The sequence below is a fragment of the Dermochelys coriacea genome, chromosome 2 (assembly GCF_009764565.3).
Source record: "Dermochelys coriacea isolate rDerCor1 chromosome 2, rDerCor1.pri.v4, whole genome shotgun sequence".
In the NCBI taxonomy this organism is placed as follows: Eukaryota; Metazoa; Chordata; order Testudines; family Dermochelyidae; genus Dermochelys; species Dermochelys coriacea.
The window spans coordinates 231,423,784-231,447,735 of record NC_050069.1 but is presented as its reverse complement, the minus strand read 5'-3'; the positions used below and the strand labels follow the sequence as shown (position 1 = coordinate 231,447,735).

The 23,952-nt window shown below is 41.2% G+C and overlaps 1 protein-coding gene across 1 annotated transcript in view; it reads right to left on the bottom strand.

The window, feature by feature from the left end:
* LOC119850686 (macrophage mannose receptor 1-like) overlaps window positions 1-21,198 on the bottom strand; it is a 54,024-nt gene extending 32,826 nt beyond the window's left edge. Inside the window, 12 exon segments of the mRNA XM_043507134.1 lie at window positions 10-158; window positions 8,199-8,317; window positions 8,735-8,892; window positions 9,380-9,562; window positions 11,920-12,066; window positions 13,623-13,736; window positions 14,658-14,822; window positions 16,545-16,658; window positions 16,661-16,717; window positions 17,599-17,838; window positions 17,841-17,999; window positions 21,013-21,198. Of these exon segments, the coding sequence (XP_043363069.1) occupies window positions 10-158; window positions 8,199-8,317; window positions 8,735-8,892; window positions 9,380-9,562; window positions 11,920-12,066; window positions 13,623-13,736; window positions 14,658-14,822; window positions 16,545-16,658; window positions 16,661-16,717; window positions 17,599-17,838; window positions 17,841-17,999; window positions 21,013-21,073 (1,666 nt within the window). The 5' untranslated portion in view covers window positions 21,074-21,198.
* Between the last annotated feature and the right edge of the window lie 2,754 nt (window positions 21,199-23,952).

The following is a 23,952-nucleotide window of genomic DNA, read 5'->3' as shown; positions in this document are numbered from 1 at the left end:
AAAACATACCAGGCATTGCTGAATTCCAGTGAGTGAACAGAACTGCTTCACCATCGGTCCACTTGAAAGTTCCATGATTCTCTACATCTGAAAGACCGATCCAAAAATATTTTTCAGGCCTCAGCCCAATCAGACTAGTTAGATAGGCTTGCTCATATCTGTAAAGAGAGGAAGTGGCAAACTGAGATTAAACCTGTTTTTCTCATCATTTGTAATGTCCAAAAATGACTGCAATTTCAAAAGCTTATCAAGTGCTGGCACAGGTATATTTCTTCTCTGCTGCGAGGCACCATCCCCTCTCTATAGCTGCATTAATGGTGTTTCAGTTTTCAATGTCCTTTAGCTATTATATATCCCTGTCAAGGTTCCTTCCCCACTCTGAATTCTAAGGTACAGATGTGGGGGCCTGCAATGGAAGACCCCCTAAGCTTATTCTTACCAGCTTAGGTTAAAAACTTCCTCAAGGTACAAACTTTGCCTTGTCCTTGAACAGCATGCTGCCACAACTAAGCGTGTTAAACAAAGAACAGGGAAAGAGCCCACTTGGAGACATCTTCCCCCCAAAATATCCCCCAAACCCTACACTGCCTTTCCTGGGGAAGGCTTGATAAAAATCCTCACCAATTTGTACAGGTGAACACAGACCAAACCCTTGGATCTTAAGAACAATGAAAAAGCAATCAGGTTCTTAAAAGAAGACTTTTAATTAAAGAAAAAGTAAAAGAATCACCACTGTAAAAATCAGGATGGTAAATACCTTACAGGGTAATCAGATTTAAAACATAGAGAATCCCTGTAGGCAAAATCTTAAGTTACAAAAAGACACAAAAGCAGGAATCAGAGTAGCAGCCGTGTTAGTCTGTATTCGCAAAAAAGAAAAGGAGTACTTGTGGCACCTTAGAGACTAACAATTTATTTGAGCATAAGCTTTCATGAGCTACAGCTCACTTCATCGGATGCATCACTGATGAAGTGAGCTGTAGCTCATGAAAGCTTATGCTCAAATAAATTTGTTAGTCTCTAAGGTGCCACAAGTACTCCTTTTCTTTTTTTTAAAAACAGGATTATATATTCCATTCAGCACAGCTATTTTACCAGCCATTAAACAAAAGAAAATCTAATGCATTTCTAGCTAAATTACTTACTAACTTTTTACAGGAGTTCTGAGCTGCATTCCTGATCTGTTCCCGGCAAAAGCATCACACAGACAGACACACTCTTTGTTTCTCCCGCACCCTCCAGCTTTGAAAGTATCTTGTCTCCTCATTGGTCATTTTGGTCATGTGCCAGCAAGATTATCTGAGCTTCTTAACCCTTTACAAATGAAAGGGTTTTGCCTCTGGCAAGGAGGGATTTTATAGCACTGTATACAGAAAGGTGGTTACCCTTCCCTTTATATTTATCCCCCTCCCCCCGCAAATCACAGATAAGGTGAAACACTGACTTTGATTTCTTCCTAGAAGAAGAAGGAGCTCTAGAAGAAAACAGAGTTAATAAGACACGTGCAACTCTAAATATACTACCAAATGTATAAAGACTAACAATATTTTTCACATCTCAAGGACAATTTTAACCAGTTGATTCTGGGAAACTTTCACGGGAGAGTGCATCAGCCACTTTGTTAGAAGCTCCTGAGATGTGTTGTATGTCGAAATCAAAATCTTGGAGAGCTAAACTCCACTGAATAAGTTTTTTGTTATTTCCCTTGGCGGAATGAAGTCACTGTAGCGCAGCATGGTCAGTTTGCAGGTGGAAACGCCATCCCCAAATGAATGGGTGTAGCTTTTCCAGAGCGTGGACAATGGCGTAACATTCCTTTTCACTGATTAATCAGTGGCTTTCCCTCTCAGACAGCTTCTTGCTGAGAAACACGACAGGATGGAACTCTTGATTTGGTCCTTCCTGCATTAAGATTGCTCCCAAACTACGCTCGGACGCCTCTTGGTTATTAGGAACGGTTTGTCAAAATCTGGAGCCCTTAGCACAGGGTCAGACATGAGTGTCGCTTTAAGCTGGTTAAAGGCCCTCTGACACTCTTGGTCCACTGAATGGCATCTGGCTGTTTCTTTTTGGTTAGGTCTGTCAGTGGGGGTGGCGATTTGGCTGTATTGTGGTACAAATCACCTGTAATATCCAGCCAAGCCTAAGAAGGATTGGACCTGTTTCTTTGACTTTGGGACAGGCCACTTTTGGCTAGCATCCACTTTGGCCTAGGGGGTTTGATAGTTCCTTGACCCACCTGGTGTCCAAGGTAAGTCACTCTGTTAGGCCTATTTGACACGTCTTAGCCTTAAACAGTTAGTCCTGCCTCCCTTATGTGCCTCAAAGGACGTTTTTGTAGATATTCAGGTGTTCTGCCCAGGAATCCGAAAATATGGCCACATGTCAAGGTAGGTGACCGCTATTCTCCTAATCCCGCTAGGAGACATCTACAAGTCTTTGGAAGGTGGCAGGTGCATTCCGCAGCCCGAAAGGGAGCACATTAAATTGATACAGCCCGACATGTGTAGTGGAGGCTGACCTTTCCTTGGCGGATTCATCTAGCGGTATCTGCCAGTACTCCTTGGTTAAGTCCAAGGTAGAGATGAAGTGGGCCCATCCCAGTTTCTCCAATAGTTCATCTGTGTGTGGCATTTGGATAGTTGTCTGGGTGAGTTACAGCATTTTAGCTTACGGTAATCCACGCAAAAACGTATCTCCCCATCTGGTTGGGGAACTAGAACCACTGGAGATGCCCATGCACTGCCAGAGGGGCGGATTACACCCCATCTGTAGCATACCCTGGATCTCCCATTCTAAAGCAGCTTTAGCTTGAGGAGACACCCGGTAAGGTTGGGCTCTAATTGGGTGAGCATTACTTGTGTCAGTGGAGTGGTATGCCCATTCAGTCAGTCCTGGGGTGGCTGAGAATGTCTGCGCGTAGCTAGTGCACAGCCACTTGATCTGCTGTCGCTGCATACACCCAAAGGTCATGGAGATGTTCACCTCTTCCACGCCACCATCGCTTTTCCCTTTCTGGTAGACACCTTCAGGCCACTCAGTGTCATCTCCTCCCTGGGCTGTAAACTGACAAACCTCTAATTCTCTGGAATAAAAGGGCTTTAGAGAATTAATATGGTACACCTTAGGCTTTCGGTTGGAGGTGGGGAATGCTATGAGATAATTAACAGCTCCCAGGCGCTCTTGGACCGTGAATGGCCCATCCCATGATGCTTCCATTTTATGGGCCTGTAGCGCCATTAAGACCATGACCTGGTCCCCTATTTTGAAGGAATGCTCTCTGGCATGTTTATCATACCAGGCTTTTTGCTCTTTTTGAGCATCCTGTAGATTTTCTTTAGCAAGGGCTAAAAAGGTTTGGACGGTGTTTTGTAGGTTGGTTACAAAGTCCAGAATGTTAGTTCCTGGAGAAGGTGTAAATCCCTCCCATTGCTGCTTCACCAACTGTAATGGCCCCTTAACCTCGTGGCCCATATACAAGTTCAAATGGTGAAAACCCTAACTGGGATGGGTACAGCTCTGTAGGCAAAGAGCAACTGCTGCAACACTAGGTCCCAATCATTGGAGTGCTCCTTTATGAATTTACGTATCATGGCCCCCAAAGTTCCATTAAACTTCTCCACCAGGCCATTTGTTTGATGATGGTAAAGGGTGGTAACCAAGTGATTCACCCCATGAGCTTCCCAAAGGCTTTCTATAGTTTCTGCCAGGAAATTAGTTCCTGCATCTGTGAGGACGTCGGATGGCCAACCTACTGTGGCAAAAATGTCTGTTAGTGCCTGGCACACACTTTTAGCCTGATGTTGCTTAGAGCTACTGCTTCTGGCCAAAGGATGGCAAATCCATGAAAGTCAGTATGTACTGCTTTCCTCTGGGTGTCTTTTCGGAAGGGACCCAGGATATCCACAGCTACTCGCTGAATGGGACTCAATGATGGGGAGTGGATGGAGAGGGGCTTTGACCTGATCTTGGGGTTTTCCCACTCTTTGGCCACACCTCACAAGACCAGACATAGGTAGAAACATCCTTGCCATTCCCTCCCAGTGGAATGACCTCCCCAAACAGTCTTTGGTCCTGTTCACCCCAACATGGCCACTAGGATGGTCATGGGCTAAGCTCTAGAGCTTTTTCTCGGTACTTAGTTGGAACTACAACTCTGTCTGAGGATGCCAGTTTTCCTGCTGCCCATCAGAAAGAGTTTCCTTTTATAAAAGTCCTCTTTCTACAACAAACCAGGATTGATTAGAAGAGTTGAGAGGAGATGGGTTGCTCCGTGTCTCAGTCCAAGCTTTCTGGAGGTTTTCATTTGCTTCCTGTTCAGCCTGGAAACTGTTCCCTTGATGCTGGAGACATCAGTTCCCTCATTGGATGTGTGGACCTAGCCTTGGTCCCTCTGGAAGCGATGCAGGTGATGGGGCCGTTTCCGTTGACTGTGAACCGCTCTCTGCTGTTGCCACTATGTTGGGGTTCAGGCTCCGATTGAGCCTCTTGTGTAGGGTTATCTGCTGCCGCCAGTGCAGGTTTGCTGGGGCCCTCTGGTGTTCGGGTTGCAAGCACTGGATTCAGTGCTGGCACTGGTTCTGGGACTGGCTCTGTCTGGGTCTCTGGGACTGGATCCACTACTGCTGTTGCTGACGTTGGCATGAGGTCCGGTTCCATCACCTCTGACTGGGTCCTGGTAGAAGTTTCTGAAATAGAGCTAGGTTGACAGCTTGCTTAGCCTGGCTGCAGGTGACCATTCCCACCCTCTTGCTAGCTTCATATGATGGCCAAGTCTTCCCCTACAGCATGGGGATGGGCTAATCATCATATGACTGCAAAAGTCCACGTTCCTGACCAACCCTTGTACAGACTGGCAACTTGGCTGTAGGCAAGTCAAAAGAGTTTGACTTGAAGGGTTGAATCATCACTTGGATCTCTGGATTGATATTAAATTGGGGTCCAGTAAGGAAGCATGGATAGCTGACACTTGTGCTCCGGTGTCCATCCTGGCGGGACTTCTTCCCGCCCACTTCACAGTTTCCCTCCACTCTGAGGGTATCTGGGAGGTATTCGGGCCTGAGGACATCTGATGTGATCTCCGCATGCAATGAACCTGTATCTGTTGGGGTTCTTGGGGCATTTGGCCTTTACATGCCCGGCTCATTCTATTTAACAACATCGTCCAGCTGACAGGTCACTGGGGCTAGGTGGGTTGCTGGAGAACGGTGTGGTGGGACGATAAGGTGTCTGGAGTGTTCCTTGGTGTTGTAGTTGGGGCTTGAGCTGCCCCAGTAGTAGGGGTGGTCTGAGGTTGTCCCTTCTGGTATCCACTCCAACCTGTGACGTTTTTTTTCTTTTCTGCCACCTCCACCCTTTCGACTCCAATCTCCCCCACCTCGATTACAGTTTTGGGGATTCCCATCTAGGATGTATCTTTCTATTTTCCTCAGGAACACCCTCTAAGAACTGCTCCATTTGCATTAGGCAGGGCACAAACCTTCTGGAGATTAACACTTGCTCCTGATATCCAGGATCCCAATTTTTCACAATGTGGTAGGCATGTTGGGTCAAATGACATGTCTGGTTTCCACCCTTAGGGCTCGAACCGCTGATGGGGAATGCTCAGGTGTTAGCCCCATTCTGACTCACGCCTGGGTTTTAACACAGTTCATACTTGTTCATGTGTTCCTAGGCATTTCAGCCGCCACCTCAGCTAAGGGTCTACTGAGCTGCGGCCTGAGCTCTACCCTGTATTGGTCTGTAGAGTGCTGTACCCCAGGGCAGGCCCTTTCGAAGTTTTATAGGAAGACTCAGTATCATCGCTCTGCCTTGTAGGTGGGGAACTTTCTGGGATGTGAAGGGTGGTATTCTGGAGAAGGTTGCTATTCTGCTGAGCCTCTTGCTTTCTCCCTCTCCAGTGCATGCTTCCTCTCTTTTTCCTTCTCCTCCAGTTCTTTATCCCTTGCCTCCATTTGTTTTTCCTTGCCTCCATAGCTCTCCTGTGGACAGCCTCTTGGGTTTTTTCTGCCTCTTTTGCTGCCTCCAGTCTGGTTAACTCCAGTTTGTGCCTTGGTTTCTGTCATTTTAGCCTCTCTGTTTTTAACTAACTTTACACCCGAGAGTTAGAAAAAAACCACAAAACAAACAAAAACAACAACAATAAAAAGAACCCTGGCTTGTAAAATTTTGCTGTGCTGTAACCTGATACGTATGTTCTCTGATTGCTATTCTCAGCCTACAGAAAAATCCTTTAAAAAAACACCTCTGTCTCAGACAAATAGACAGAAAAAGCCTCTAGCTGCTCTTAGCTAAAAAACAAAACAAAAAACAACTCTTCAGCTCTGTGAAAAACTTGTGAATTTCCCTGCAGGAGGTTAACTACCCTGCCTTTAGGTAGAGAAATGAAAAGCTCAGAAAAGAAAGATCCCTTTTGTTATGCTTGCTGCTCTGTCCCCCCAGGCAGAGACATAGAATTTACAGCTGCAATCCTCTTTTACAAAACCTTTTAAAATCTTGCTGTGCTTCTGGTTCAAAAATGATCTCAAAATGATAAAAAAAAAATTTCAAAAATCTCAAAATGATCCAACCATTCTGCCACAATGTCAAGGTTCCTTCCCCACTCTGAACTCTAGGGTACAGATGTGGGGACCTGCATGAAAGACCCCCTAAACTTATTCTTACCAGCTTAGGTTAAAAACTTCCTCAAGGTACAAACTTTGCCTTGTCCTTGAACAGCATGCTGCCACCACCAAGCGTGTTAAACAAAGAACAGGGAAAGAGCCCACTTGGAGACGTCTTCCCCCCAAAATATCCCCCCAAGACCTACACCCTCTTTCCTGGGGAAGGCTTGATAAAAATCCTTACCAATTTGTACAGGTGAACACAGACCCAAACCCTTGGATCTTAAGAACAATGAAAAAGCAATCAGGTTCTTAAAAGAAGGCTCTTAATTAAAGAAAAAGTAAAAGAATCACCTCTGTAAAAATCAGGATGGTAAATACCTTACAGGGTAATCAGATTCAAAACATAGAGAATCCCTCTAGGCAAAACCTTAAATTACAAAAAGACACAAAAACAGGAATATACATTCCATTCAGCACAGCTATTTTACCAGCCATTAAACAAAAGAAAATCTAACGCATTTTCTAGCTAGATTACTTACTAACTTTACAGGAGTGGTAAGGCTTGCATTCCTGATCCGTTCCAGGCAAAAGCATCACACAGACAGACCAAACCCTTTGTTACTTCCCCCCCCCGATTTGAATGAATCCTGTCCCCTCATTGGTCATTTTGGGTCAGGTGCCAGCGAGGTTACCTTAGCTTCTTAACTGTTTACAGGTGAAAGGGTTTTGCCTCTGGCCAGGAGGGATTTTATAGCACTGTATACAGAAAGGTGGTTACCCTTCCCTTTATATTATATTTATATTTATATTCCATTTATATATCCTGACAGAGGTCAGGACAAGAGGCAATGGTTCTACAAACTATAGCACAACAGATTTAGATTAACTCTCAGGAAAAACTTCCTAACTGTAAGAACAGTAGGACAACAGAACAGATGTCTCAGAGGTTGTGGAAGCCTTGTCACAGGAGGTTTTCAAAAAGAGGCTGGAGAGCCATCTATCTTGGATGGCTTAGACACAACAAATCCTGCATTTTGGCAGGGAGTTAAAGTAGATGACCCTTGTGATCCCTTCTAATCCTATGATTCTATGATATATTAAGGAAAACAAAAGGAGAGGAATGAGAGAAGAAAAAGAACAACAGGAAACACAGTAAATGGTTTCATTAATACAGTTCTAGTTCTTAGTCGTTTCTAATACTTCAGATTCCCACTAGTAGGACACAGCATCATTCTGTACCCACTGAGAAAGTGATGTCACACAATTCAGAAATCCCCACACTGTGAGACCCAATAGCTAATTACACAGTGTTGAAATATACGTACACCAACATGAATCGTGTATGCCCAAAGCTACAATACCAGTTTCTATCTCATTCAGAGAGGGTACTGAGAGAAAATAGAGCATGTGTGTGTGTGTGTGTGTGTGTGTGTGAAGGAATTCAAATCAAATTTAGTTTGAATGAAGGACCACATTTTTTTCAGATTGAAAATCATCAGCAAATATAAACGAGCAACTTGCTAGTCAAAAATACAAAAATACCAAGCTATTTCAAGGGTGATTTTGTCTGATCTAAATGTAATTTATTTTGTCCTTACCTTCAGGCAGCTAGTATCAATGTGCTCCACTGTTCCAGGAGTGTCTTGCAATGGATTCTTTTTGCAAATGTATCCAAATTTCTTATCACAAACATTGTCTGCCCAGTATCCATCCTGAAGGCAGTTTGGGAAGAAGATTATCAGTTAAGAGGAACTAAAATTCTTTACACGACTGCTCTTTTTTTTAACGTTCCTTTAAAAGTAAAAAAAATATGCTTATTATTTTTCCCTGAAGCTAGCTCATGAATTGATTTATAAAGAAGCTATAACTGTTGAACTGAGTTGTCCTGAACCCTGGGGTGCAGAGTTACAAGGATTGCTGGATATGCTAGAGAAGTAAATACATTATCATATCGGAATATTGATCCAAATTTCACTAAAATTAAAACCATAAACTCATTGAGTAACTATGAGATATCATCATATGGTATTATTCTAAAACAAGTTCTCCAGTTTTTGGGTAGCTAATTAAAAATAAAAAATAGAAAGAAAATATGATGTTAATGCATAGATATAATTGCGTTATTTCACCTGTGCTTTCATAACAACACAATCTTCTTGTCTGCTGTTTGCATGAGTTGGTTCTCCACGACGCCACTTTGTGTATGTCAGAGGCATCTTATCACTCCACTCAAAATACATTTGAATCCCGAGGTCATTCAAACCAATCCACAGCTCATCAGTTGGCTCTAAGAACATAAATTCGGCTATGTTTTTATCTACATTGTAATAATTTTCAGGAGCAGGATTTTATGATGATAAGCTGAAATTGTTACATTGCATTACAAAGCCACTCCAGATAAATTGGCAATGTTGTCTACTTTAATGTCTATTTCATGTTCCCCCCTTCATTCAAGAAGAGATAGGAAATACCACCAGGAAAGCAAATCATTCTACTTAGCAGCAGTATCAGCTGCTCCTTTTGTGACCACTGCAGTTACCCAATGCTGCAGTAACTGGGGCTGTGATTTCCTTCAAAAGATTTGTTGTAAATTAACAGCGATGATAAGTTAGTATCACCATATCAGTATGTCACCTGGCATAGTTTATGTATATTTATGTGTGTGCTTACTGGTACATATCCATATAAATTAAATAAAACCATTAAAAAGCTACAAAATTTCTAATATTTAAAATGATCCACATCTGCACATTTTTCCCAGTGGAAATACTCACTGTACCCAAGTTAAGACACTATAAAGCTGTGCTCTTCAGTGTTGTGGATACTGGCCAAATCACCATCCTCCGTTCTACAGGAAGTCAATGTTTCACAGGGAGCCCAAAGTGTGGAAAGAATCACGTAACAGTGACCTGTGTATGGCAACCAGCCCTCTGGGCATTTATTAGATGCAGAGAACTCTAAAATAAATAAAAATATTTCAGAACAATTTAAGTTAGAGCCTGGAATAAATGTGGTTAAATTTGAAATTAATTGTGAAATTAATTAAAAATAAAAGAGAGTTAAGGTACTGGGTATTTTTTTCTAATTCTACATTTAAATATCTAAGGCTATTAGATATATCTGCTATGATACACAGAATTTGGTGCAGAAAATATAAACATATTCAACCAAGACAGAAAAAAATGGGATCAATGCCAACTGGACTTCAAAGTTTGAAAACACCAACATTGCAAAATGTGCACATTTGGACAAAATGATGTTTTATAATTCCAGATGTAATATTTTCACATAATGCATTGCATCTAATTATGTTTTGTATATTATTGCAACAGTAGCAGTTACCTCTCAGCATATGTTTACTTTCTACATCATAGGTTCTTGTCAGGGTTCCCTCCCCACTCTGAACTCTAGGGTACAGATATGGAGACCTGCATGAAAGACCTCTTAAGATAATTTCTACCAGCTTCCCCACGGCACAAACTGCGACCACCAAGTGATTTAACAAAGAAACAGGGAAAGGACCATTTGGAGTTCCTATCCCCCCAAATATCCCCCAAGCCCTTACACCCCCTTTCCTGTGGAGGCTTGAGAATAATATCTAACCAATTGTTACAAAGTAATCACAGAACCCAAACCCCTGGGTCTTAGGACAATAGAGAAATCAGTCACGCTCTTAAAAGAAACAGAACTTTATTAGAAAGAAAAAAGGTAAAAGAAGCACCTCTGTAAAATTGGAAGGAAAGCTAATCTCACAGGGCAATCAGATTTAAAACACAGAGGATTTCCCTCTGGGCAAAACTTTAAAGTTACAAAAAGAAAACCAGGAATACACCTTCCTCTCAGCACAGAGAAAATCACAAGCCAAAGCAAAAGTAAACTAATGCATTTCCTTGCTAGTACTTACTAATTCTAATGGAGTTGGATTGCTTGCTTTCTTGATCTCTCTCCGGCAAGCACACAGAACAGACAGATGAAAGCCTCCCCTCTCCCCGCCCCCCCATAGATTTGAAAGTATCTTGTCCCCTTATTGGTCCTTTTCGTCAGGTGCCAGCCAGGTTACCTGAACTTCTTAACCCTTTACAGGTAAAAGGATATTGTGGCTCTGGCCAGGAAGGATTTTATAGTACTGTATACAGGAAGGTTGTTACCCTTCCCTTTGTATTTATGACAGTTCTCATTAAATAATTTGTCAGAGACAGGATAGCTGTCTTTCTTTTCTCAGAAAAGTGGTGCTGCAGTAAATCTTTCCCTTTGCCAGTTACAGGATCTAATACCTAGGGACAAATTCCATTTGAGTTTGTCAGGAGGTGATATGAGCCTATACTGCAGTCTTTACAATGCTTCCGGTGATCACGCCACTGCTTGCTAAGGCCCAGATCCAGTGACCACTCAAGTCAAGAGGAGTCATTCTTGGAAGGCCAGAACACATTGTAGCAGGTGCTAAACATCCTGAACTCCTATTGGCTTTATGCAGGGAAGCACAATCCATTTTATTTCTTTGTGAAGTTAAATTATGTCAGGATGTCCATGGGTGACCAACCTGTGGCTCCTGAGTCACATGCGGCTCTTCATAAGTCAATATGTGGCTCCTTGCATAGGCACCAACTCCAGGGCTGGAGCTACAGGTGCCAACTTTCCAATGTGCTGGGGGGTGCTCACTGCTCAATTTCTGGCTCTTCCACAGGCCCTGCCCCCATTCCACCCCTTCGTGACCCCTCCCCTGATCCTGCAGTGCCCTCGCTCCTCCCCCCTTTCCCTCCCCTGGAGCCACCTGCATGCCACAAAACAGCTGATCGGGAGTTGCGGGGAGGGAGGGGAAGGTGCCGGTGGGAGGGAGGTGCTGGGAGCGGAGGTTGGGGGGAGCTGATGGGGAGCTGCTCACATATTACTGTGGCTCTTTGGCAATGTACAATCCTTTTATAAATTCTGGCTTCTTCTCAGGCTCAGGTTGGCCACCCCTGGCTTAGATGGTAACCTCTGTTTTTATAAATAAAAATAAAATAAAAATAAATCATTTAAACTTAGGTGTGCTCTGAGTTTTAGAAAAGTAGCCAAAGTTTAGACATCCTACTTTTGATTGATTAAATAATGGTATTCTTCCTAGAGTGTTTAAAACAGGGAAATGGGTAGAATGGGTTGTTCTGTGCAATCAGCAAAATAGAACATATGCGATTTTTAAAAAGAATTACTCTTGGATGAAGCAAGTTTGTCATTTCATATAAATAAAAATGCATTTCTGTGACAGTTCTCTGCAGACCAAATCCATACAATTTAAATAAAAAGCTTTTACTATAATTTTTATTGACTGACCTACCTGAGGGAAGAGAGAAAGAATCCAAAGTGGAGTTTTCCCTTTTACAGATATAGCCAATTTTCTGATCACATTCACGGTTTTCCCATTTAGCATCTCCTTTAGGATTTAGTACTGAACACATTTTCTCAGGTTCCAGAGAAGGGTTTCCTTCAAGAAATGAATTCAAAACCAGTGAATTTCCTTGTAGGCAGTGCAAATCCTCATGTTTATTTTGTACCTTTTCCCGTATAGATTATGGACTCAATATTTCATTGGTATTATTATTTTTATACTATAGCTAAAGAAATGTGTTAAAAATAGCTCTTTACTGGACAATGTTCCCTTAAACACATATGATAAAATATTAATTCCATAACATCTGATGTAATATTCAACTGAGGTCAGTTCATACTGATATGACTGCTTAACAGTCAACTTAATGAGACAAATTCTGCTCTCATGTTCTCTCATGAAATCTGAGGACACAATCTAGCCCAATATTTTTGTGCACTGCATATTCTCCTATTGATTCTTGTGCATAATTCTAGCTCATGCTAGGAATTATATACATATGTATTGAAAGAAGAATGTACCTCGGTGTTTGAATAATCAGACACTAACAATACAGAGAAATTGTATGCATTTAGGGGAAACATTCATATTCCTTTTATAAATTCTATTTACTGTTTAGAAAGTAAAAGAAGATAAGTAGAAAATCATATTTGCTAAAATTATTGGAAATAAGAGAATTTTATTACTGAGCTATATGACCCATTGTCAAGGGAATGCAGAAACAACCTGGGTGAAGACTGTATGAAGCCAAGGCACAATGCCCCCCTACCTCTTGAATCAACGAGGTGGGGCACAAAGTTTGATGGGACCAGCAGGGAATAGACAAACCCTGGAGTCCTGGGGAAGACAGAGGCAGGCCTGACTACTCTGGAGCCTTCCTCCAATCATGGTGTCAGGAAAGGTAGGTAGCCATAGAACCCAACTCTAAAGGAATTTTAAGACTTGGTGAGGGTCGGGAAAAGAAAATCAAATATATTTGCTCAGGAAGCAAATATAATGTTGAATAAAATTGGGGTTTGTGAGGCAGTTGAAATCATAAGAGTTTTGAATTTGAGCCACCTCATTGTTACTATGACGACAGTAGAGATTACTTCAGTGCTAGAATGTAAATGCACGGGAACTCACATGGTCAAAGACTCTTTAGGATAAAAACGAGAAGAAAGTCTCAAATATAAGGAGGAAAAGCTCTGAAAGACTAAAACCCACTGCCACTAAGAGCTGACACATTGAGATGTTCTCAAATGGAAATGATGAAGTTTAAGGGGCACAAAGAGAATGTTAGATGTCTTAATTGACTCAACATTACCTCTAAATACATGCCTTATGCAGCCCAGCTGTTACCCAGACAGAGGCTATATAGGATTTTATTGCATTTTACTTTTGATATAGGATTTTCTTTTACTTTTCTAATGAACTTGGTTTCCTTAAGATGATGATTTCAGTTTTTTTTAATTTTCAGATTACACATTAAAAGCATAACTTCACTGTCAGATCTTTAAAGTAGAGCTCAGCTCCAACTATGATCTATTCATATGGCTCTCATTACAAATGCTATATTTATATGTGGGAAAGTACAAAATTGTAACTGAGATCCATTCAACATTTTAGCTGCAGATTTTCATCCTTAAAACCATTCTAAAAATTACCCCTACCTAGAGCCCAGTTTAAATATCTGAAAGGACTGCCACCACTCCATTGCCATCCACAGTTGAAATTCAGACTGTTAAGCCCAATCCAGAGAGCCGATCTCATCCTATCAATCAAATCTAAAGAACCAAAAGAAATGAAAATACATCATCATACATTTGTTGTAAAATACTTTACAGCTACAATGTTTTGAATAGGCTAATAGTTGTCTGCTTAATGGTTTCCAAAAGTCAACATGCTTTTTGTGTTGACTCATAGTAAATATGCTAAATTGTTATTAAAATATACTATTTAAAATTTAGCATTAATTGCAATTTAGTTATTGGTCATCTATGAGATGAGGATGACAAAAATACAAGTACCATATTATTTGATCTGAATTTGATGCCATTCACCATAACATTTAGTGTTTGCAATAAGCTTTGGCAAAGAAAGGCATTAAGTGCTGCAAATTATATTTTTATTGTTAAATTCACTCTAAGTTTTGATACAAAATCATTCAAAGGCTCCATTCAAAAAGAGCCTAATATTTATGTGCTCAATATTTATGTGAGCTGCTGACAGGGTTAATCCCGTCAGGTGCTTTATATGAAAGGAAATTCCCGGAATGCTGTATGTACTGGAATTTCTATATGAGGAACAGCTGAATTTCCAGAACTGTAAGCTTACAAATGGCAGCATCTAGTGTAATATGCAACAAAATAGCTCTTCCTTCAGTGTTATCATATGAAGGACATTTCCTGAACTACTTTTCTTTGAGGTTGATCCAACTCTCAACTAAATTAATGGGAATCCTTGAATTTACTGTAAAGGGAATTGAATCAGATACTTTCTAAGCCATTTGAATGGTAATTCCACATCTTGTTTCAAAAACATAAAACTTTGTGTGTTTAGGTTTTTTTCCCTACGCATTAGCACATATTGCTAATATTCAATACGCTCATTAATTACAATAGATGATTAAACCACTAAAAAGTTAGTGATCCAATCCAACACAGAAAAATAACTCGTTTTCACTCAGAATTGCTTTGATAATTCACCTCTCAGATACATTTGCTCATGTATCTCTGTAATACTTAATAATTCTGCATTCTGTTGCTGGCAGCTTTTCCGTGCTTGGTGCCATGTTAGAGCTGATTGGAAGTTTATCTGGTAGTGCGTGCCTGTCAAAGGATCTGTAGTCCAAAATCTGTGAGTTTCATTATCTGCATGAGAGAAGTGGGATGCAATGTTGCCATTTATTATGACTAATGCATATAAAACTGTGAGTGTACTTATAAAGTCGCGCTGTTCCAATAGAGAAAACAGAATCCTCATCTTTAAAGTGGGAGTCTGTATTTTGCTCCATGGATAAATTACACCACTTCGGCAGACATGACCAGCAAGATTTCACTAAAGTGTGATAGATTCAGTTCATAGTCTCAAACTAATGTGGTGACAATCTCCCAAAGAAAGAAATATAAATGGGGGTGAAATCCTGCTCCTCCGCCATGGCATTATACAGCCCCAGTCATAATAGATTAACATGGTTCCACAACAAGGGTAGAGAATAGATGAGAATTTGGGGTTTATGCCCAGATATCTACACTCTCATACATGATAAAGCACAACTCTTGAGTGGCTCCCTGTGCATTCCCATGCTGCCATATTTGGGAGGTGGGGTCAGGCAGGACAAGGAAGGATTAGAATTGACCCAACAGCCATTGCACCCTCGGGAAGGAGTTACTGGTTCTTAGTTTTATGGCCAAATTCAGCACTATGATGTTCAGTGCTGGAGGCCTGTGCAATGGCAGGAAATGATTAAGTGAGCTACACCAGGTAATCCTGGCAAGTGACCTGCACCCACATGCTGAAGAAAGGTGACCCGACCTTTGGGAAAATCCTTCCTGATCTACATATGCCATACATACTGAGTATGTGACTTTCCAGGACGATTGTAATGGCCTCATTCTTCAACCCTTACTCATTGGCCCAGGTTCTGTGTCCCATTCCATTCCCTTTGCACCATGCAGGAGGTTGCTGACATCTCCCAAGGGGATATACTTCTAGCATAGCCAGCTCCTATGTCTAGGGTGCCCAGGTAGCAAGTGTGAAAAACAACAGAGGATGGGGTGAAATAGGCACCAATATAAGACAAAGCCCTGAATATCAGGACAGTCTCTATAAAATCAGAACATCTGGTCACCCTACCTGCAACTCCAATACAGCGGGCCTGCCAAAGATGGAGAGGTGATATACTGCTAATATCCATAGCTGGCAGTGAGGGAAATAGCCCCTGAGGCAACTGAGGGCTGGGCTACACTGGGTGGGGGGGGTTCGAACTAAGACACGCAACTTCCGCTACGCTATTCGCATACCTGAAGTCAAAGTATCTTAGTTCGAGTTACCTTGCCGTCCTCACGGCAGCGAGTCGACCACAGCGGATCCCCCGTCAACTCCACTTACTCCTCCTGCCGAGGTGGAGTACAGGCGTTTGGGGATCGATTATTGCATCTAGACAAGACGTGATAAATCGATCCCTCATAGATCGATCACTACCCGCCGAGCTGGTGGGTAGTGAAGACGTATCCTGATAGTGGCTGCCTGATATACAGGTGGTTTCATGCTGACTATAGTCGAATTTAGAGTTGCCTAGAGATACTGCTCAAAACTCTGCAGTTGATAACAGTCCCCAAGTAGCCAGAGTTCTTTTTCTATAATTATAGATGCACACAGGTAATATTTTATATGACAGCCTTCTACTGCACTCGATTTTACATTATTGCCCTGTAAGAAATGTTATAGGGTGGAAGTAGAAGATGATGCAAAATAAATCAGTTCAAGTTTTTGTCTTGTGAACATGGCACTGTCAGTGACATTTCAACAGTGTTATTCTGTTTCCTGAATATTGTGCTATTATATATTCTAAATCAACATACAGAACTTACATTTTAATGGGCAAAATCCATACAATTGGTCTGTGTCCAAGTCTGCAGTTCTTCCACACCAGAGCAAGCCATCTGACCTGGCAGCATCTGTACACTCAGCATACCATTTACCATCAGCTTGAAAGGGAATACGCAGGGTGCCCCATTGGCATTTCCTAGCAATGAAAACAAATCTGAGGATAGAAAACGATAGAAGTCAGTATAGAAATAGTAATAAAAATAAGGAAGCTTGAGTGCCCAACTCTCTAATCCTCTGCATCACATGTGGGAGGGCCACCGCATGCATGGTCACTGATGGCCCACTGTTACTCTCAGAGCACTATAAGACAGCCAAGGAAACACTGTGTGACTTATACATTTGTTCAGTGTTATCATTAGCTGTGGCAGCTGGAAACTGAACCTTCAGAACTCATGCTCATGAGCAGGTGGAAGCACCTAGTTATTTTCTCTAAATTCATATCAAGATTAGTTTCTTTGAATGGAAAAATTGTGTTCCTCATATACCTTCATTTTCAATAATTGTATATTTTAAGTAAATATCTTTTCAGTTCACCCTTAAAAGGACTTTTCATCTTCTAAATTCACTTAGTATTCACCAGCATTTGGAGGAACTGTACACAGAATTGATTTTCTTTTCTGATATTAATGGGCCCTCAATGTTGAAATGTGAAGTAAGCAGAGATAAATTTGTGCCTCTCATCCAGTAACTACAAAGCAATTTACTAGCATGTATACTGCCTCTGAATAGACTAACAGAGTTACACTTAATAATTAAAAATAATGAATTCCATTTTTGTTTTACAAATAAGACAAGTATTACACATTTTTCCTTCATGGTGCTGAACAAATCATATCATGGTATGATTCGTGTGTAAAGTGAAGAGTGTGTTTGCAGGATTGGGATGTATAAGCCACCAGTCATGCTCTACCATAGTCTCACAGGAGAACTGAGTGTGGCTGATTATACGATCAGATGAATATAAATCAAATTACTCTAACACATACACAAATAAATTAGTTCAGAACAATGAAAAGATTAATTTTTAGACTTTACCTTCACAGCCCTGAGAGCACAAATCATCTGTGGTTCCATAGATCTTCCACTTACTCCTCACACATGATTCCTTCTGCAGCATAAGATTTCTTTTTTCTCTGCTGCCAGAATTAAAAAACAAATCTTCTCCTTGGATTGCAAGAAGGGTTTCATTTCTGCATTCCCAGTGTTGGAGTTCACTTGTCTTGTTACAAGGATACAGAGTGATCATCACCTGGTCTTTCTTTGAAGGCACTCCAAGCATAGCCTCAATGCTACATTCATAAGCTGGTGATCAGAGACCCACCTGAATTTTTGTGACTGAGTATCCTGGTTGCAAGTGGCAGTTGTGATGGAGCTAGAACTGTGAGCTTGTACACAGCGCTTGAGGTCTTCATTATATATTAAAAATATTTCATTATCTGCAAAACAAAATGAGAATAATTAATGTGTTTGGGTGGAGAGAGCTGAGGGGGAAACTATAAGCATATGTGGGGGTGTTGTTTTATTGAATCAAGAATGGGCCTTTTACCTATGGCAAGTGATTGTGGGTTCAAGTCCCACTTATAGTGACAGAGGTAGTATCTTCAGGAGCCCTAGTAGGAAGGGGGGAAAAAAATCAGGTGTGACTTGTGCATACACAACACAATCAAGAGCCAATCAAGCAAAGAAGAAATGTAACAATTTATATTAGACCACATTTTAACAAAGCAATAATTATAATGGAACTTTCTTTTTTCCTTTAACTTTGTCCCGAAAAAAACACTTCTTCCAAGAAGCTTTTCTGGATGCACTAAATCATGCCTCAATAATAACTATGTGGGTGAAACCAGACAATCACTACGCTCTCGAATGAACTCACACAGGAAAATGATAAAAGACAAAAATACCCTATCACCTGTGGGTGAACACTTCTCACAAAACGATCACACTATATCTTACCTAGCAGGACTCATCCTCAAAGGAAACCTGCACAACATTTTCAAAAAAAAGAGACTGGGAGCTTAAATTCATAACTGTTAGACACTAAAAATCATGGGCTGAACAGACACACAGCATTTATTGCTTATTACAGAAATCTGTATCACACTAACCTTCTCTTTTTGCCCCATGACAGCAGAGGTGTTAACAGGCCACTCTGCCTTGAATGGTCCCTTACAATATGTGCTAACTGCTTACGCTAGCTAAACAATCTGTTCCACCTTGCATTTTGCTGTGACACTGGGAGCACCTTTCCCAGACCTGAAGAAGAGCTCTGTGTGGCTTGAAAGCTTGTCTCTCTCTCTCACCAACATCAGTGGGTCCAATTAAAGCTTGTCTCTCTAATATCCTGGGACTGGCATGGCTACAACTACACTGCATAAAAAAATAATAGCTTGTTATCCAATTTCCAATGTCCTTTCATTAGTGCAGTTACAGCAAGAGTCTAATATAACTTATACAATTAGATGATAGACAAATTCCAACTACAGCAATGAAACACAGAATGTGGAAGTATGGTTAAGCAACATTACAATTCACATAAATAGGTAAGGCTAGAACTGGCGTTTCTTCTACAGAAAGAGCTGTGTTCCATCTCCCTAAGCCTTCTAACTCTGGAGCTTACACAAGTGTTGAAGGAGCTTGTGTGTGGCATTGTATACAGATTATTTAATGAGCTAATTTTTATATTTGTAAATAATTTACATATAACCATAAACCTCATTTTATGGTCAACACACCCTGCTCCAAGCTATGTCAAGGATAGGACACGGGGCAGGACATAGTGTTAGGTCATCTGGAGTAGATAGGAGACTCGGGTATCTAGGTGTTCTTTGGGTGTAAACAGAGTGCTGATGGGTGACGGCTGGATGTTAGGGTTTTGGGGTGGGAGGGTAGCTAAGGTGTTACTTGAGGGCTATGGTTGCTCGGTGGCGGGTAAGGGGAGTTCTTTCTGGATGGCTGAGTCTGGCTGGAGGAGCTTGGGGACAGTTCTGAGCTGCCTCACATGTTGCCACCACCTGCTCCTGCTGGCTGTTCCTTCCCTGCTCAGCTCCAACAGGGGGAATTCAGCAACAGAAGAGGCAGAGCGGCTGCCTGGCCTGACAGAGCGGATGCCACAGGAGCCCCTTTGTGACAAGGTGGAACAATTACCCCCAAACCACAACCCAGCTGAGGAGGATACATCCGAACTCTCAGAATGAGTGACAAGGCTGCCAAGAGCCTGAGCATCAGCAGCTGAGGAAGCCCTTTTCTCATTTATTTGTTTTCATTGTGTATTCCTGTATGGTCAGTACCAGGGGCCTCTTAGCTTCCACTGAGAAGAATGAAGACAGACGGCAAATTGTTTTTAAATAGATAAAACAAAAAAACTAATGATGGGGCGGGGGCAAGGGGGGGGTCAATTGCCTGAATCACCTGTATAGATGTTAGGTGTATCTTGTTACCTTAACTTTTCTAAATCAAATGAACATACTGAATATACCTTTATGGAATTTTTAAATAAAAATAACCTCTCTTAGATGTATAATAGATCCTGGCCCTTTCAGCCCTAGCTCTGATCAGTGATTTTAAACAAGTCCATTGCCCACAAGTCCATGCTGCAGTTGTAGTGTGACAACAGAATTTCTTATAGAACAGAACTCTATAGACAACTATTGTTACCAAACAATGGGTAACCCAAATGTGGGTGTCCAAAATTAGGGTTCTAAATCCACATTTAGGCATCTAAATGGAATTAGCCTCATTTTCAGAGATCCAGAAGACACACAGTTCCCAGTGACTTCCACTCCTGAGGGCTAGATTGTGTTTTAACATCACAGCTCTGTGGTGAAGAATATTGAAGAAACCACAGAGCAGGATCTGGAAAACTCCGAGTAATCAAGGTCTGTGAAGAAAGATGGTCTTGTGACTAAGGTACTGGACTAGGATCAGGAGATATGGGGTCAATTCCCAGTTTGCCCACCATTTTCCTGTGTGACATTGAACAAGTCATTTAATCTCTCTGTGCCTCAGTTTTCCAGCTGTACAATGGGAATAATAATAAATCATTTTCTTCTACTCTGTCAGTTTTGTGTATTTAGATGGTAAGCTTCAAATCGACAGAAACCATTTCTTACTATGTGTTTATAAAGTGCTTAGCATAGTGGCCCCTTTGCTGATTAAATCAGATCCTACAGGAAACTTCAAGATTGTACCTGAGTGTGTCTGCCTCTGCTATTACTTCTGCTGCCCTGTTAGGCCTGGATCCTGCTGCTTCCATAAATATTTACCTTCTTCTGAGAAGGATCCAACACATCTGGATAAGCATCTCTAGCCCATTTCTTTAAACCACTCAAATTAGGATTAATAATAAATGCAAAATAAACAGACTGGACCAGAGTGTCAAAGGAAAAGCATAAGAAGGAGAAGCACTTTCATATCCTCTCTTATCGCAGAGACAAAACAAGGACTTACCCAGTAGCTGCAAAGCACTATGAATGAGAGAGAGAAAAACCAGCAACATGGAGAGAGTCATCACAAATGTTTAACTCCTTTCCACCAAGAAATGCATTGGAATTAGTTGCTGTCAATAAAATCCTTCTCAAACAAGCGAGGTGGCAGGTCCTCCTCAGTTTCAAAAGGCTGATAGATCAGGGGAAAGCTCTGGGTCTTAATAAGGAAATATCCTGTCACATGTGGCTTTTTAAAATAACTCAAATTCACAGTATAAACTTTGCTCCTAAGAACAAAGTTTCCTTCTATAGAAATGCAGGCAATAAAGTAGTGACAGATGAATACTGTTTTTCTGGACTTATGTTAGTTTCACAGATGAATCAGTTGTTGGACTTTCAGGTCAATCAACTCTCGAGTGAAGATATCGTGGAGCAAACAGAATAAAAGAGCAAAGTTGTTCCCTTTCCTTAAAAAATGAACATTAATTCTCAAAAACATACTTAGAGAGCCAGTGGTGGAGCAGAGAATAGAAAACAGGTCCTCTGACTCCTAGGCCTTGTCATTACTTTAAAAATATATATATTTTACCTCAAGGTAACTGACATGCATCAGATATATTGAAGTGAAGACAAGGCACTTTAGTTGTATCATGAAGTAAGCTAAGCCAGGTCAGCATGCTACATCTGCCGAGGGTTGACCTTGCATAGTTTATCTCACAGCAAAACAAAAATGCCTATTCTTCCCTGTGTTTTTATCTCAGGATAGCTCATGCATATTAGTTTCTTTGAGGTAAAAAATACACCTTTTTTAGCAGAGAAGGCAAGTCGTCAGGGCTGTCCTGTCATGTACCCTATCCCCTGGACCATGCTGCAATTGAATAATTAGGAATTTAGAATCTTGTAGACGAAAAAAGTTTTGAAATAACTAAGATTCTAACACTAACATTACAGCTGGCATTTATCTTAGTTTATTCTCCATTTGCCAGAGGAAGCCTCCTTTTGAAAAAGAGACTAAGGCTCCTAAGTACTTTAGAAAGTTTCACTCCACGTGCTGTCTTGCATCACCACAAACTCCACAAAGCTGACCTTCCATCATCAGACCTGCTACCTGGTTTACATTGTGCAAGCCAAGAGAAAACTTACACAGTATGTTTAACATTTCTTCCAGCATGAAATGAGGAAGGCAGGGGTGAGGAAGATGAAGAGGGGAAATAGCATGCATTATTTTATATTTTTTGTGAATTAGTTCTCACAATTAGAGATTGCATTGTTTGAAAAATATATAAAAGACAAAAGGCATTCATGACAGGTTTCAGAGTAGCAGCCGTGTTAGTCTGTATTCGCAAAAAGAAAAGCAGTACTTGTGGCACCTTAGAGACTAACAAATTTATTAGAGCATAAGCTTTCGTGAGCTACAGCTCACTTCATTGGATGCATTTGGTGGAAAAAACAGAGGAGAGATTTATATACACACACAGAGAACATGAAACAATGGGTTTATCATACACATTGTAAGGAGAGTGATCACTTAAGATAAGCCATCACCAACAGCAGGGGGGGGAAGGAGGAAAACCTTTCATGGTGACAAGCAGGTAGGCTAATTCCAGCAGTTAACAAGAATATCAGAGGAACAGTGGGGGGTGGGGTGGGAGGGAGAAATACCATGGGGAAATAGTTTTACTTTGTGTAATGACTCATCCATTCCCAGTCTCTATTCAAGCCTAAGTTAATTGTATCCAGTTTGCAAATTAATTCCAATTCAGCAGTCTCTCGTTGGAGTCTGTTTTTGAAGCTTTTTTGTTGAAGTATAGCCACTCTTAGGTCTGTGATCGAGTGACCAGAGAGATTGAAGTGTTCTCCAACTGGTTTTTGAATGTTATAATTCTTGACGTCTGATTTGAGTCCATTCATTCTTTTACGTAGAGACTGTCCAGTTTGGCCAATGTACATGGCAGAGGGGCATTGCTGGCACATGATGGCATATATCACATTGGTAGATGCGCAGGTGAAGGAGCCTCTGATAGTGTGGCTGATGTGATTAGGCCCTATGATGGTATCCCCTGAATAGATATGTGGACAGAGTTGGCAACGGGCTTTGTTGCAAGGATAGGTTCCTGGGTTAGTGGTTCTGTTGTGTGGTGTGTGGTTGCTGGTGAGTATTTGCTTCAGATTGGGGGGCTGTCTGTAAGCAAGGACTGGTCTGTCTCCCAAGATCTGTGAGAGTGATGGCTCGTCCTTCAGGATAGGTTGTAGATCCTTGATGATGCGTTGGAGAGGTTTTAGTTGGGGGCTGAAGGTGATGGCTAGTGGCGTTCTGTTGTTTTCTTTGTTGGGCCTGTCCTGTAGTAGGTGACTTCTGGGTACTCTTCTGGCTCTGTCAATCTGTTTCTTTACTTCAGCAGGTGGGTATTGTAGTTGTAGGAATGCATGATAGAGATCTTGTAGGTGTTTGAAGGCATTCAGCTAGCTAGAGAGTGAAGGCATCACATCTATCAATGAGGACACCCTTCTGTGAAGGAAAAGTTGTACTGGATCCTGGCAATCAGTGGTAACACACCTAATCAGGACATTATGGATCTGTCTACATGCTAGAAGAGTTGTGACTCAACAATTAATCTACATAGTTATACTTCCTCATATACAGGTAACTTGAGAAGCGATAACTTGAATTAAAGGTGGATAGGTATCTGTAGGTATTTGTGTGCTCATGAATTAAAATCCAAAATCAGATTTACCAGTGCAGCAATAATGAAATGGAGAGGTCCAAATGCAAGAATTAGACAATAGAACTGGTTAGAGAAACTTTGAAACAAATTCCATCAACATTTAAATGCTTTGAGAAATCAGGTCAACTTAGCTGGAATTCTGTTTCAGAAGAATGTCGCATTATAACTTTTTCAGAATGAAACATTTCAATTATTTCAAACTAACTTCATTCAAAATGTTTTCTGTTTTGTATGAT